This window comes from Budorcas taxicolor, chromosome 7 (assembly GCF_023091745.1).
Source record: "Budorcas taxicolor isolate Tak-1 chromosome 7, Takin1.1, whole genome shotgun sequence".
NCBI classification, from domain to species: Eukaryota; Metazoa; Chordata; class Mammalia; order Artiodactyla; family Bovidae; genus Budorcas; species Budorcas taxicolor.
Window position 1 is genome coordinate 5,582,822 of NC_068916.1, and position 16,382 is coordinate 5,599,203.

General features: G+C 56.5%; 1 protein-coding gene across 1 annotated transcript; it reads left to right on the plus strand.

The window, feature by feature from the left end:
* Positions 1 to 5,366: 5,366 nt before the first annotated feature.
* Positions 5,367 to 14,754, plus strand: GMIP (GEM interacting protein). Its single transcript, XM_052643750.1, has 21 exons — positions 5,367 to 5,385; positions 6,357 to 6,441; positions 6,933 to 7,008; positions 7,119 to 7,176; positions 7,448 to 7,573; positions 7,666 to 7,730; positions 7,842 to 7,949; positions 8,387 to 8,467; positions 8,552 to 8,722; positions 8,813 to 8,950; positions 9,295 to 9,482; positions 9,728 to 9,834; positions 9,907 to 9,996; positions 10,328 to 10,405; positions 10,478 to 10,632; positions 10,802 to 10,990; positions 11,087 to 11,224; positions 11,327 to 11,523; positions 11,853 to 12,240; positions 13,831 to 13,897; positions 14,018 to 14,754. The coding sequence occupies exons 1-21, from the start codon at positions 5,367 to 5,369 to the stop codon at positions 14,389 to 14,391; spliced, it is 2,898 nt and encodes a 965-aa protein (XP_052499710.1). The 3' UTR covers positions 14,392 to 14,754.
* The last annotated feature ends 1,628 nt before the right edge of the window (positions 14,755 to 16,382 follow it).

Below are 16,382 nucleotides of genomic sequence, written 5' to 3' on the forward strand. Positions count from 1 at the left end.
TCATCCTAGCCAGGGTCTGGCCTGCAGTCTGGCTCTCAATACTGACACTGTCCTTCCTTCCAGAAGGCGTTCACCCACTACAGTTCAGGAGCTGTGGACTTGGTGGTGTGAAAGCTAAGAGCCACAGTCAGAGATTTCTTCGCTTTTCAACAGCCAAAAAAAAAACTAGAAGAAGCCTTTTATTTCCAGTCAGAAATTCCAGAGTGTGAGGTGTGGGTGCCTTTGATAACTCTTGACAGGCTGCATGTGACGACCTCAGGCCACAGAACCCAAGCCCAGGCTTCTGGACAACTTGCTTCCTCTCCCCGCTGATGCTCAGTGAGGGACTCTACCCTGTTCTGCTCCTGCCTCATTGGTCATCCTCAGCCACCCACCCAACAGGCTTCTCCATCAGAGGGGGTGTGGCCCACAGCCCACCGAGAGCCCTGGAAGCCAGAGCGAGGACAGGGCTGGGACCGGCCGTGAGCATCACGTGGGCCCTGGACACTGGCCAGGGTGTCCAGAGGGGAAGAGGTGCCTGCTGTTTTCTCTGCTCGTCTCCCAGCCCATGGCATTGCAGAGAGCCGGACTCCAGTTAGCAACTGAACAACAACAGAGGTGCCAGACCCCATCCAGCAGGGGACCCCTGAGACCGTTTGAGGCACTCAGATGGGGAAGGGGAGCACTCTGGGTGGGGGAGTTTGCTGGGAATGATTCTCAGTGGGCTCAGAGCAAGGGTCCTTGTACCCTCCGTGCATGAGAGAGGTCCGAGGGGTGCTTTGACCCCTGACTGGGCCCTCCCAGGGGTTCCCCAGTAGTGTCTTCAGCCCCAGCGTGTTAGGGCAGAGGTCCCCAAGCCCTGGGCCTCAGGAACCAGGCTGCTCAGCAAGGAGTGAGCGCCAGGTGGGCAAGCAAAGCTTCGTCTGTATTTACAGCCGCTCCCCAGCTCTCGCGTTACCACCCGAGCTCCACCTCCTGTCAGACCAGTGGCAGCGTTAGAGTCTCACAGCATCATGAACTGCGCATGCAAGGACTCAAACCTAGATGCCTAGGTTGCGCACTCCTTAAAAGAACCCAATACCTGGTGTTCTGAAGTGGAGCTGAGGTGGCGATGCCAGCACAGGAAGCAGCTGCAGATGCAGGTGGTCAGTAGTAGAGAGGTTCCGCTGCACAGAGGCCATCGTCAGTTGCTTGCAGACTCAGATCCCTATCAGTGAGTGGCAAGTGCCAGTTAAGCTGCACCTCTTGGCAGGATTTTTAGTGGCAAGTGAGTTGTATTTCGATTATGCAGCTACATCTGATGGCAGGCTTAAAGTCAGAATCCGACACTTCGTTTTAGTCCATGTGTGGCCTGCCCATTTTATTTACCGCTTCACTTCCGTCTGTGCCTCTTTCCCGAACTGCACTCAGGTAACAGTTTTGATAAGCCCGCAAGTTGACCCTAGCCAAATGTGTAAAAGCAAATGTCACTGGAGAGCTCTGTAAGGGAGGAAAGACCCAGTGGTGAGACAGCAGAAGACTCCAAGACTGCCAAAAAAAAAAAGCGTTTGAAAGGAAATACCAAGAGTTCTAGTTTGGGAAGATCCCCTGGAGAAGGAAATGGCAACCCACTCCAGTATTCTTACTTGGGAAATCCCATGGACAGAGGAGCCTGGTGGGCTACAGTCCATGGGGTCGCAAAAGAGTCGGACACACCTTAGCTACTAAACAACACCAACCAAGAGTCCTAGCATAGTTAATTTACGAGTTCACTGTAAAAGGTGGCTCACACGCTCTAAGACCGTGCTGTGTAATATGGGCGACTGGCTATCCAACAAAGCCATGAAGCCTTCAAAACTGCTTTGCCACATGGAGACCAAGCACCCTGTGTTAAAAGACAAGCCTTTGGAGTTTTTCAAAAGAAAAAAAAAAGTGAACCGAAGAACAGAAGCAATTATTGAAGGCCACCACTTCATTAAATGTGTCTGAACAGAAAACATTCTTAGTGGCTAACCCTATTGCTAAACCCTTTACTGTTGGTGAAGAGTTGATCCTTCCTGCTGCTGAGAACATTTGTCATGAACTTTTAGGAGAGGCTGCAGTTCAAAAGGTGGCGTGTGTTCCTTTTTGGCTAGTGCCATAACTAGAGGATACCATAATTAGGCTTCCCTGGTGGCTTAGACAGTAAAGAATCCACCTGCAATGCAGGAGACGCAGGTTCCGTCCCTGGGTCAAGGAGGTCCCCCTGCAGAAGGGAATGAGTGGCAACCCACTCCAGGATTCCTGCCTGGAGAATCCCATGGACAGAGGAGCCTGGCGGGCTACAGTCCGCGGGTCATAAAGAGTCAGACACGACTGAGTGACTGGCACTTTGACTTTTCACTTTCATAACTAAACTAACTGATGAAATAGAGAATATTGAGGCACAGTTGTTAGGATTAACAAATCGACACAGTACGCAATCCAGGTTGACTAATCCACCAGTGTGACAAGGCAGCAGTGTGTGTTCTGTGTTTTTCATGAGAATATGTTACCTGCACTTCTGTTGCCACCAACACCACAAGTCTGAGTTCTTACGTATCGGCTCACTGTCGGTATATGCATGGACTGAAGGGCTGCCGTGACTAAAAGTCTTTCTGCTTTCACTTCTTGGGTCAATGAGGTCACTTCTGAGTGCGAGTCTACACGCTGTGTCATCCATAAAGAAATGCTGCTAGCCAAAAAATGTCACCTGAACTTAACATGTTATATGATGTGATTAAAATTACCAACCACATTAAAGCACATGCCCTTAACTCACATCTGTTCGAGCAGCTTTGTGAAGAGACAGACACAGAGCACAAGCATCTCTTCTCTTCTACACAGAAGTGAGATGCTTTCTAATGGCAGATCACCGAGGCTTCCCTGGTTGTACAGTGAATAGGAATCCACCTTCTAATGCAGGGGACATGGGTTCGATCCCTAGTCCAGGAAGATTCCACACGCCAAGGAGCAACTTAGCCCATGTACCACAGTGACTGAGCCCTCAGCTGCAACTGCTGTAGCCCATGCGCCTAGAGCCTGCGCTCTCCAATGAGAAGCCCGCACACTGCAATGAAGGGCAGTCCCTGCTCAAACAAAGCAACGGAGACTCAACACAGCCCAAAGTAATACATAAAAATAAATTACACAAAAGTGGATCCCTAGCCAGAGTTTTTGAGTTATGGGAGCTGCTCTAGAGATTTCTTTTAGAAAAACAGTCACCACTGGCAGCATATTCCAGTGACAGAATGGGTTGCAAAATTTGCTTATTTGTGTGACATCTTCAACCTGCTCAGCGAACTCAATCTCTCACTTCAGGGGCAAACAACTAAGTTCAAGTCAGCAGATAAAGTGGCTGCATTCAAACACACACCAGAATTACGGGGGCAACGAGTGAACATTGGGGATTTTTGACATGTTTCGAACGTTAGCAGAGATTTTGAAAGGGACTGAGCCAGGGCCTACTTTCTCCCAGCTGATGAATGATCACCTACCGCAGCTTTCAAGAGTTTGAGCACTACTTCCCAACCACAGAAGACCCCCAAATTGGGAAGGAATGGATCCTCAACCCATTTGTGAAAAAGCCAGGTGGATTGACTTTGTCCATGCTAGAAAAGGATCAGCTGATTGAGATAAAAAATGATGGTGGCCTTAAAAGTATGTTTGAGATCATTTCAAATTTCTGTATGTTCTGGATGGACTTTCCTAGTGGCTCAGATGGTAAAGAGTCTGATCCCTGGATCAGGAAGATCCCCTGGAGAAAGGAATGGCAACCCACTCCAGTACTCTTGTCTGGAAATTCCGTGGACTGAGGAGGCCTGGTGGGCTACAGTCCATGAGGTCGCAAAGAGTCAGACACAGCTGAGCAACTAACACTTGCAGGCTTGGTGGCGCTAGTAGTAAAGAACCTGCCTCCAATGCAGGAGACATAAGAGGTACCAGTTCGATCCCTGGGTCAGGAAGATCCTCTGGAGGAGGGCTTGGTAACCCATTCCAGTCTTCTTGCCTGGAGGATCCCATGGGCAATATGGTCCATAGTCCAGAAGGTCCGACACAACTGAAACGACTTAGCACGCACACATGTTCTGGATTAAAGTCAAAGCAGAATATCCGGCGACTGCCACAAAAGCCCTGAAAAACCTGCTTCCATTTCCACTTCCATTCCATCTCATCTTTGTGAAGCAGGGTTTTCTGCAGTGACAGCAACCAGAATGAGATCCCAGAGTAGACTGGACATAAGCAACACACTTCAGGTGTCATTGTCTCCCATCAACCCCAGATGGGACCTTCCAGTTGCAGGAAAACAAGCTCAGGGCTCTCACTGATTCGCATTATGGTGAGATGTATAAATATTTCATTATGTATCACAATGTAATAATGAAATAAAGTGCACAGTAAACGTAATGCTCTCCAGTCATCCTGAAACCATACCCCTGCTCCGACCGCCCCTATTCATGGGAAAATTGTCTTCCAGAAAACCGGTCCCTGGTGACAAAAAGATTGAGGACTGCTGTGTTCCGTCAGTTCAGTCGCTCAAGTTGTGTCCGACTCTTTGTGGACCCCATGGACTGCACCTTCCCTGTCCATCACCAACTCTGGGAGCTTGGTCAAACTCATGTCCATCTAGTTGGTGATGCCATCCAACTATCTCATCTTCTCGCGTCCCCTTCACCTCCCGCCTCTAATCTTTCCCAGCAACAGGGTCTTTTCCAATGAATCAGTTCTTCGCATCAGGTGGCCAAAGTATTGGGGTTTCAGCTTCAGCATCAGTCCTTCCAGTGAATATTCAGGACTGATTTCCTTTAGGATGGACTAGTTTGATCTCCTTGCAGTCCAAGGGACTGTCAAGAGTCTTCAACACCACAGTTTAAAAGCATCAGTTCTTCGGCGTTCGGCTTTTGGGGACTTCAGATTCAACCGGAATGGGGCAGAACATCAGACCACCACCAGGGGGCTCCCACTGAGTTCCAAGAGATTTATGGGCAGGGGTGTCACTGGGTCGTAGAACGGGAAAAGTTTGGGACAGGCTCCTCTGGCCAGGCAGACTGTGTGGGCTCAGTGTAAGGGGAATATGCTGGGGTTGGGGGGCCCCACAAAGATCTGGGAAGAGGAAACCCTAGCCGGGATGGGGTCGCTTCGGCCGGTCACCCGGGAAGTCCTGAGTGCACCCCCGGCCGCTCCGGCAGGGGGCGTGGTCCGCGCGTCTTTGCCTGGAGGGTGTGGCCTAGCAGCAGAGGCGTGGTTGGGGGCGGGGCCTTCGCGAGGCGGGGCCGCGCGGAACCCCGGCAGCGGCGGCCAAGGCAGGAAACCGGGGCTTTGCCCCGGCGGCGCCGGCGCGCGATTCCATCCCAGTCCCCGTCCTAGCCGAGCGACCCTAGGGCCGGAGCATGGACTCAACAGAGCCGGGTAGGCGGTCCGGGACTCGTGATCCTCGAGGGGCCTCTCCCGACCGTATCCTACTTCCTAAATCAGTGAGGGTCCCCTCCTGTCCCTCTCTGTCCGGAGAGCTGGGAGAGGAGTTCCTGAATGGGGAGGACGCGGGAATTCTCCACTGTGGGGACTCCCAAGCTGAGAGGGGGCCCGGGACACCAGCCCCTGACCCCCTCCCCCGTAAGAGTTCACCCCGGATGTCTGGGGGAGGGGGCCCAGGAAGGGGAAGTGGCCGCTTCTGCTTCTGATATTTGTGATGGGGGCAGGGTGTCACGACTGCTGATGGAGAGGGCAACGCGGCAGGATCCCCACCCAGCTACTCCATTGCCCAGGGAGGGGAACATGCTGATCTGCGCCCCCTAGAAGGGGTGCCTGCAGCAGAAACGTGGCGAGGTCCGACTTTGTTTCCGCCAGTCTTTGTGTCTCTGATTTGCATATTGAGTGTCATTTGGTCTTTATGCCTCTCCGGGTTTCAATCTGCCCGTGTGTGTTTCTGCCGCGGGCCCTGTGCTGGTCTGTCCCACGTGTATTTCCATCTGTCTGGCCTGAGGTCCGTGTGGCTCCATTGTCAAGCTGTCTCTGTCCCTGGAGACAGTGCGGCTGTATCTAGGACATCTGTTTTGTCACTTTGCTTCTAGGCCCATGTATGTGTGGGTGTCTCTGCTTCTCCAAGCAATGCTCTGTGTTGGGTTGTGTCTGAGTCCATCTGCCTGTCCTGAGTCGGGCTCCACCCAAGCCCACACTCCCGCCATCCCAGCTCAAACACCCACACCATCCTGCACTCCCCATGGGACCAGAACTCTCTCTCTCTCTCTTTCCTTTCTCTTTCCCTCCTCCCACCCCACCTCCCCACCCCCACCCCCACACACACACCACACCGCCCTGCCAAGGTGCAGTGGGTGGAGAGAGGCTTCTGTTGGCCTATGTGTGATAGTCCCCTCTCCAAGGGTTACCCCCGGCTCCTGAGAGCAGGAAGAGGTACAGTGACATCTTCCGAAGCCTGGACAACCTCGAGATCTCACTGGGGAACGTGTGAGTCTGAGCCTGAGTCACCCCAAATTCTGCCAGAACCCCTAAATCTCTAACCATTTAGGGTCCCAAAGCCCCTTTAGGAACCTGCAGCTTCTGGATGCACTTACCTAATAACCCAAGAAGCCTAAGAGAGGGCCCTCAACACATCTGAATATCCCCAAATTCAACCCCCTAAATCCACCAGCAACCCCCAGAGTGATCCTAGGGCCCCCACGTATCCTTCTTGTGACGCTTGTGACTCCTTAAAACATTGGAGAGCTTTATAATCCTACTCTAAACCCCAAAGTTACCCAGGATCCTTCGAATTCTATCTCAAATTTCATTAAAAAAAACCTCACTTCCCTCCCTAAAGTCCCATCCCTCAGGACCCAGATATGACAGATGTCACAGAGGTGATATCTAGGATCATCCCCAAACTTCCCTGGGGTCCCCAGCACCCTAGGTGGGACAGACTCGGTGGAGGGTGGCATCCTGACTCCCTGACCTCCCAGGACTCTTGAGATGCTGGCTGGAGACCCTGTGATTTCAGGAGACCTGGAACCTGACAAGAAACCCACAGCCACTTTGGTGAGAGATGGAACCCAGGGGACAGGGAGGAGGGGCCTCAGAGGAGAGACTGAGGAAGGTGGGGCGCTTGCACTGCGTGTTGCTGAATGCTGTCTCCCCCCACCCCTCAGACCAGTGAAACCAGCCGCTGGAGTGGCCCCTCCCCAGAGGATCCTGCACCCCTTACAGGTAGGGGGCTCTGGGGCCAGTAGCGTGGGGGCAGAAAGGAGTCCTTCATCACCAACTGCCTGTTCCATGCACCAGGGGCATGGCAGAGCACACAACAGGCGTGAGCCCCTGTCCTCAGGGAGCCCCAGTCTCAGCAGAGAATCAGCATAAGATAGCAACCTGGATAAGTAAAAGCAAGAAGTGTTTGGGGAAGCCATGGCATGTAGAACAGGGTTCACTGGTCTGGTCTGAGGGCTCAGGGAAGCTTCAGAGGTCCCCCCATCTGCCCCAGGGGAGGAACTGGACTTGCGGCTCATCCGAACCAAGGGAGGCGTGGATGCAGCCCTGGAGTACGCCAAGACCTGGAGCCGCTACGTCAAGGAGCTGCTGGCCTGGACTGAGAAGAGAGCCAGCTATGGTGAGGGCTTCCAGGGCCCAGTCTCAGGCCCTGCACTGGACCCTGGTGTCCTCGCACCCTGCCTGACTCAGACCCCTGCTGTCTACCCCCAGAGCTGGAGTTTGCCAAAAGCATTATGAAGATTGCCGAGGCTGGCAAGGTGTCAATCCAGCAGCAGGTAGCCCTGAGCAGACACTGGCCCCCAGAGCCCAACCCCTCCAGAATCCCAGCTGGGCCCCCCCTAGATCCTCAGCATCCTCTAACACCAGCTGCCTCTCGCCTCCCCCAGAGCCAAATGTCACTGCAATATATCTACCTCCTGTTTCTGGAGCACGACCTCAGCCTAGCAACCCTGGCCATGGAGACACTGGCCCAGCAGAAAAGGGACTATTACCAGGTGAGGGGGGCCCTCATGCATCATTTCTCCACAAGCATCCGGGGAGGCATCATTACCATCAGCACCATTTGCTGATGAGGAAGCCGAGACCAGGGATGCTGCGGAACTTGCCCGAGGTTACCCAGCAGAGATTCAAACCAGGCTTCCTGTGTGATTGCAAAACTGTGCTTTTGTTTGTCTGCGGGCCATGGGGCGAGATGCCGAGTGTACTCAGGAAGAGAGCCTTGGCATCCCCAGCTCCAGACCCAAAGGATGGAGGTGACCACCGAGATTCTTTGCGGAGAGGCCACCGGGGTAGGGGAGGGCAGATCTGGGGGAGAAGACCCAGGAGACAGTGCAGACCCAGAAAAGGGTCCAGAGGGTGAAAGACAGGTGGCCACAGTGAATGGGATGACCAAGCAACCCAGGCAGCATTCCTCATTCCCCATCCTTGCCAGCCCTTGGCTGCCAAACGGACTGAGATTGAGAAGTGGCGGAAGGAGTTCAAGGAGCAGTGGATGAAGGAGCAGAAACGCATGGTGAGGCCTAGGGTTGCGGGCTGGGAAAGCGCGTTGGGGGAGGAGATGAAGAAGCCGGAAGACCCGTCCCTCTTCCGCCCCTAGAACGAGGCGGTGCAGGCGCTGCGGCGGGCCCAGCTCCAGTACATGCAGCGCAGCGAGGAGCTGCGGGTTCGCTCCCAGGTGTCGCCTGAAGACCTGGCTCTCCAGGCCTCACCAGGCCCCAACAAACATCAGGAGCGGCGGCGGCGCTCTCGAGAAGAGGCCCAGGCCAAGGTGGGGACCCCGCCCCGTGCCCCGCGGCGCTTCGGCGCCCCCAGCCCCACGGATCTCTCCCATGCACGCTCCCTGCCTCGGTTTCTCCAGGCGCAGGAGGCCGAAGCGCTGTACCAGGCCTGCGTCAGAGAGGCCAACGCGCGGCAACAGGAACTGGAGGCCGCCAAGCAGCGGATCGTGTCACACGTGCGCAAACTGGTGCTGCAGGGGGACGAAGTGCTGAGGCGGGTGAGGCCCTGACCTGGCAGCTGCCCCTCAGTAGCGCCGCTGGGCCTCACCTGCCCCTAGACCGCCTCCGGCGCGCCAGGACTCGCTCCCTCTCCCGGGACAGCCAGTTTCTGCCCGCAGACTTCCTTTCTCGTCCCCACTCAAGGCGTCCTCCCCCGAGGTTGACCCACCCGGGTTCTGATCACGCTCCTATGCCAGCGGCAGGCTCAGTCCCTCAGCCACCTCCCACTGCCCTGCCAGGCCCCCAAGCCTGGACCGGCCTGGACGGAGCTGGTGTCTCTCAGGGTCAGGCCACGCCCCAGGCTCCCAGGCTCCGCCCCTCTCACGCGGGCTCCGCCCCCCAGGTGACCCTGGGATTGTTCGGGCTTCGAGAGGCTCAGGCAGAGCGGGCCCCGCGCGCCTTCGCCGCCCTGGCCGAGTGCTGCCTTCCGTTCGAGCCTGGCCAGCGATACCAAGAGTTCGTGAGGGCCATACAGCCCCACTCCCCACCGCCCCCACCACCCGCCTATTCTTTCCAGGAGTTCACGCACAGGTGGGTCCCCAGGAGCAGGGTCAGATAGGAAGCCAGGGAGACACGGTGCCAGGCATTTGGGTGGGGTTATCCTAGTCGTGGGAGGGTTGGGAATTTGGGGTTACTGCACTGGGGGCCATGATGCCCATGGCCATAGGGCTTGCAGACCCAAGTCCGTGAAGTTGGGTCCTTAAAGGGAGGCCAGGGGTGATGTCAGTCCCCGGCGAGCTTCCCGATTATCAGAGCCCTCAAACCTCTCCTCTCAGTTCCCCTCTGGACACAAGAAAGAAGCTCTCTGGAGCACCCCCTCCACAGCTGGAGGAGAGTGCAGCTGAGCCAGGCCCTTGGGAGGACACAGGCACAGGCTGCCAGGGTGAGTACCGGGAAAGGCGGGCAGGAGTGGTTCGGGGAGAGGGCCGCACCTGACCGACCTGCCCCTCCCTAGGAGCTCCGGGCCCCACTGTGGGCAGCGATGTGGACGGTGTGGGTGGTGGCAGCGAGCCTCGTTCCCAGGACTCTCCCACCTCCAGTCCAGGTGGGACCATCCTCGGCCCCTTGCCAGGCTCCGACCCTCAATCTTGAACCCTCTTTCTCTGACCTCTGACCTACCCTGCATCCCTGACCTATTTTCTCAACTTCTGACCCATTCTCTTGATCCAACTTGGAACCACCTTTACCCTCAGGTTACTGACCTATATTCTTCAGCCCCTAACCCCTGACCTGTCTGACCCCTCTGACCTCTGACCCTTTCCCCAAGGGCATCCGTGGGTGCTTTGGGAAGCCTGAAGACCAGGAAGGTCTCCTTAGCCTTGGAGCCTCCCCCATGACCTCTGTGACCCTCACCCTCTGTAACCTTCTGACTCCAGGCTCCGGCACAAGGCGGCTGGTAAAAGTGTCATCCATAGGCACCGAGTCTTCAGATGACTTCGAGGAGCGAGACCCTGGTGAGGCTGGAAGCAGGTGGAGGTGGGCTGGGGATGGACTAGGCACTTCTGACCCTGTCTCCCTCCCTGCAGACCTGGGAGATGGGCTGGAGAACGGGCCAGGGACCCCCTTCAGGAAGTGGACACTATCGAGCGCGGCCCAGACCCACCGGCTGCGGCGGCTGCGGGGCCCAGCCAAGTGCCGAGAGTGTGAGGCTTTCATGGTCAGCGGGACAGAGTGCGAGGAGGTGCGGCCTGGGCTGACCCCCAGTGACCTCTCTGACCACAGGCATCTCCCCGACCTGAGATTCTAAGACCTTCCCATGAGAGGCCTGCCCTGATCTGATGCTCCCCTATGAACCCCCTGAGTATCTCTATGACCTTCTCTCCCCACTGACCCTCATGACCTTCCCTTAGTGCTTTCTGGCCTGCCACAAGCGCTGCCTCGAGACCCTACTGATCCTCTGTGGACATAAGCGGCTACCAGCCCGGACTCCCCTCTTTGGGGTCAGCTTCCTGCAGCTGCCCAGGGACTTCCCAGAGGAGGTGCCTTTTGTGATCACCAGGTGCACGGCCGAGATAGAACAGCGCGCGCTCCATGTGCAGGTGCTGCCTTGACCTTTGACCACCCCTAGTAGTGACCCAGCCCTCTCAATGGCCAGACTGCAAGCCAGGTGTCCACTTCCCACCCCTGCCCTGCAGGGCATTTATCGGGTCAGCGGGTCCAGGGTCCGCGTGGAACGGCTGTGCCAGGCTTTTGAGAATGGCCGAGCATTGGTTGACCTGTCAGGGAACTCACCTCATGATGTCTCGAGTGTTCTCAAGCGATTCCTCCAGGAGGTGGGTGCTCAGTGGCTTGGGACTCATGGGCCAGATGGGCTCAGGCTGAGGACCCTCTGCAGCCCACCCACACCCATATCCCCCCTGCCATTCCACCCCCAGCTCACTGACCCCGTGATCCCCTTCCACCTCTACGATGCCTTCATCTCTCTGGCTAAGACCCTGCATGCAGACCCTGTGCACGACCCTGGGACCCCCAGCCCCAGCCCTGAGGTTATCCGCTCGCTGAAGACCCTCTTGGTGCAGCTGCCCGACTCTAACTACAGCACCCTGCGGCACCTGGTGGCCCATCTGTTCAGGTGTGCACTGTCCTTGATCTTAACACGTGACTTCTGACCTGCGGCTCAGACTGTTGTGCCCCCCTTAGACATGGGACCACTGACCCCTGACACTGACTTCTAACCTTCATATGTATTTTCTGAGCTCTGAAACTTAATACATGACTCCTGACTTTGGATGCTGACCCTTGACCCCCATCTCCAGGCTTGTGGCTGCTGGTCGCAAACAATGACCAGAACCTCTTACCCATGACTTGAGCAAGTCGCCACTAGCCTGGTTTGCAGGTCCTACCCAGTGACCAGTAATCAGACACTCTGTGCCCTGATCCTTCTGCTCATGCTGTCCCCAGGGTGGCTGCACAGTTTGAGGACAACAAGATGTCTGCCAACAACCTGGGCATTGTATTTGGGCCGACGCTGTTGCGGCTGCCCGACGGTCCAGGGCCAGCCGGTGCCGGACCCGTCACCTGCCTGCTGGATTCCGCACACCAGGCTCAGCTCGTCGAGTTCCTCATTGTGCACTATGAGCAGATCTTCGGGCCCGACGAGCTCCTCCTGCCCACTGAGCCCCTGCCCCAAGAACCCAGCCCACCCCCTGTGACCCTCCCAGCTAGCCTCCAGCCACCACACTTACAACTTGTCCTGGACCCCCTGCCCTTATCCCTAGCCTCAGACCAGGACCCAGACGCCATGCTCCTTAGTGCTCTGGAGAAGCATCCCGAGGCCACGCTCCCAGAGGTAGGAACCTGCTGGGCCCACAGACATGGGGAGAACCTGCTCTCCATGCAGTCCTCCCACTCTCTCTCCTGTCTGCCTTCCTTCCTTCCTTCCTTCCCCTTTAAAATTGTCTATTTCATTCCCTTCCTCTTTTATTATTGACCCTGCGCTCATCCTGAAAGGAAAAGTAAGGAATGGAGTGGTGGAAAATAATGGAATAACAACAGGGTACAGCCTTGCAGAGATCCTAACAGGAATACTATTGATTCCTTCAACAGAGTATTTATTGAACACATACTGTGTGCCAAGCATTGTTCTAGGCACTACATATATATCAGCAAAATATTCAGACTCCACCCTCTCGGTTGCCTAACTTCTAGTGAGGAAAAAACCAACAATAAACAAGATATATGATACAAAGTCATACAAAGGTATATAGGATGTTACAAGGTGATGAGTACTATAAAGGAAAGAAAGGGTTGGGTAAAGTAAGAGACAAAGGGTTAGGTAAAGTAAAAGAAGTCAAGGGCACCAAGGTGAGAGGTGGTGGGTACTTTGTAACAGTAAATAGGATGCTGTGGGTGGGTCTCATGAAGAAGATGAGTTCGCTCAGAGACTAGAAGGATGTGAGGGGGAAGTAAGCCAGGTGGAGACCAGGGAAAGGGTGTTCCAGGCAAAGGGAACAGCCAGTACAAAACCCCTGAGGTAGGACCATGCCTGGAGTGTTCAGGGCATAGCCCTATGCTGTAATGAATGAGTGAGGGGAAGGTGGTAGGAAGTGAGGCCAAAGAGGGGTGTGCAAGCCTCCATTGACTGCATACCTACAGTGCAGGTGAGCTTCCATACTAAGTGCCCTAAGAGGTACGTACTGTTAGTGAAAACCATATGTAGATGGGACTCTTAGGGGAGGCTTCCTGTCCCTCGGGTCCTGATATACTCACCATTCCTGAGAGCTTGGATCTCCCCTGTAGAACCCCAGAGCTGGGAAAGGGGCTGTCAGTGAGGTGTGGGACTCAGAACTTCAGAAAGTGCTCAGGACACAGAGAGAGCATTCCAACTGCTATTCGCATTTAGCTAAAGGATAAACTAAAAGGTAAACAGATAAGCTAAAAAAGCAGGCCTAAAATTGTAAAGTATAGCAGGATGGAGATCAGTAGTTCAGCCCTTCCTAACAGAGAGTTGGCTGTCACTTTCCAGGCTGGTCCTCTGCTGCCTGCAATGCGGGAGACCTGGGTTCGATCCCTGGGTCGGGAAGATCCCCTCGAGCAGGGAATGGCAACCCACTCCGGGTATTCTTGCCTGGAGAATCCTGTGGCCAGAGGAGCCCAGTGGGCTACAGTTCATGGGGTCGCAAAGAGTCAGACATGACTGACTAACAACCAACAACCTCTGCTGAACAAAGGCACTCCCACTTGACAGAGCCCACAGTTGAGATTAATGATAGCACGGCAAGCAGTACATTCTTAAGGGCATCATCTCTCCCCAAATAACAAAACTGCAAAGAGGAGCTTTGTTCAAGTGTCTCCAAGAACTAGGATTTTATTGCTGGTTCAAGAGTCTCCAAGAACTGGGATTTTATTCCTGGAGGTCTCATTCCTGGGTTTCTTACAGATTTCAACTCTGCAGAGTGAGCAGGAAGAGGAAATAACCGAAGACGTCAAAAATGAGGGAGGGGAAGGTGAGTGTGTTAGAGGTTAGCCCAGGGTTCTGCCCTGGGGTTGCTGGACTTGATGATGACAATGGAGGGTGGTATCCAGAGGACTTTGGGGTGCTTAGCATTGACCACCCTATCCCACAGTGCCCAGCCAAGGGCCTGAGGACTCACCCCTGGGGACACAGCCCCGTGGCCACTTCAGCCGCCAGCCAGTGAAGTATCCCCGGGGAGGTGTGCGGCCTGTCACCCACCAGCTGTCCGGCTTGGCCCTGGTGGCTTCCAAATTGTCCGAGGAGACCCCCGTCACATCAGTGCCCCAAGGGAGCTTGCAGAGGCGAGGACCCAGCCCTGCCGCTACCACCCGTGAGGACAGCCCTCTGCGCCGCACCCCTCTGCCCAAGCATTTTGAGATCACCCAGGAGACAGCCAGGCTACTCTCCAAGCTGCACAGCGAGTCTGTGCCCACGGCTACCTGCTACCCAGACCCCCAAACTGAGGAAGCTGAGGACCACTTCTGACTATTCCAGCGCTCTGATCAAGAAGGCCAGGACTGAGAAGATGGGCCCAACTTCCCAGGAGTTAAATGTTGGGGTGTCTGGAGAGTTGCTCTGAGGAAAGACTACATGGCCTAGCAGAGAACTAAAACCCTTTTGGCGGTACCAGGATACCCTCTACAAGACACAGGTCAATGTCAAGCATCAGGGCCACTCAGGTTCAGAGGTCACTCAGGGTCAGTATAGGTCACAGGATCCTTGAGACAGGGGTGCTTTTTGCTACTTTGGTTGTGGCCACTCCCCCATCTCTGTCTCCTTAGCTGATCCCAAGTGACCAGATCTTGGAGGGTGTGGCAACTCAGACTCAGCATCCTGGTGGTGCCTGCGGTCTGGTGGCCTCTGAATAAACTGTGTCTTTTATATCCTTGAGTGTCTTTCTTTGCTGGGGGAGGGTGACACAGGAGAGGTCGGTGAGGCAGCAGTCTTCCGCTCCAGTTTCACCAACTACGGAAGCCAAAGCCCTTATTTTCATCTCAGAACACCCCCGAGCATGTACAGGCGGTAGAGGCTGGGCCTGGACACCTGGCTGAGTCACACGGGCCGGCCCTCCCAGAGCTCCGCTTGCGATCTGGTCCTGCGAAATCAAACACTTAAACAAAGTGCAGATAACCGAGACAATAGGGCTGTGTGCTCTGGGACGTGGGAGTCCAGGGCTGCCACAGGCGTGGGCCGGGTAGGGAACAGCGCTGAGGAGGGAGGCATTCCGAGAAACCTGAGTGCGACCGGACAGTCAGCTGGGGCCAGGCGTGCGGTAGCTCCGGGCCGGCGAAGCCAAGGAGGGGCTGGGGTCCGGGCGAGGGGAGCGGGGTCGGATCAGGGCGTGGCTTGGAACTCGGCGACGGATTGGACGCGAGGGAGCGGGCGGGGGAGGGCCGGGGCGGGGGCGCGGACCAAGCGACCACCCGGACGTGGGCTCGGGCGGCGCCAGGTCACGGCGGGAACTCTCGGCCAGCCCCGCGAAGGCCCACAGTTGCCGGCGCGAGAGGTGTGCGGGGACAGGAGGTGGGGGTCCCGCGCCGGAAGTGGAGGGGGCGGCCGAGGGGCCGCGAGGCGGAGAGGAAACGGGGAGCGGCGGTTCCGGACGCCCCTGTCCCTGCCGCGGCTGCGGAAGCAAGGCTCCTCCAGGTGGCGGGGACGGGGCGGGGCTCGCCCAGGTGGTGGGGGCGGGGCGCCGCGACGGGGGCGTGGCGGCGGGGCCCCGCCCCCCGCCCTTCCCGGACCGCTCCGGCCCGGCGCTTCCAGACTCTCTTCTGCTCCCGCCCTGGTCGCCCGGCCATGGGTCTCGGGCGCGGGGGCGCCCAGTCTGCGGCGTGACGGGCGGCTCAGGTGAGGCCGGCATCGACTGGGGGGTGGGTGGGCGCGGGCCCCGGGGAGGGCGCGGCACGTGCCCGCGGGCCCCAGGCGCCTCACCCTCCTCTCCTTCCTTCTTCTCCTCCCCCAGCCTGGGTCCCACCCCCACCCCCCTAGGCCAGGCCTGCCACCGCCTTCCTGACAGCCCCTTTTGTCCCAGAGGCCGCCAGCGTCTTCACTCCCACCCGGAGCGGCCCGACGCACCGCCTGCTTCGGGAGCACTCGCGCGCAAAGCAAAGCCCGCCGCCCAACTCGCTGTCCAATCTGATCGCCCAGGTCACCACACCCCAGCACCGACCTCCTGCCAGGTCCTAGCAGTGGCCCCACCCTGCGAACACGCCCGCTGGTTTCTGCTCCCTGCACTGACCCCGGCACCAAACTGAAACTCCCTTGTCTGCTTTCACGGCTCACACCCCTTTGTCCTGCCCGAATCTACGCCCCCCACCATCACCCAACGCAAGTTGGTTACAGATTGGCCCCGGGTGGGCAAATGAGTTTTGTTTTGCTTTTTTCAGTTAAAAACAAAACCGCCCAGTCATTTGATTCAGGGGATATCTTTAGGAGAGGCGTATTGGTAATTAAGCAACAGCTGCCCACCCCCCAAC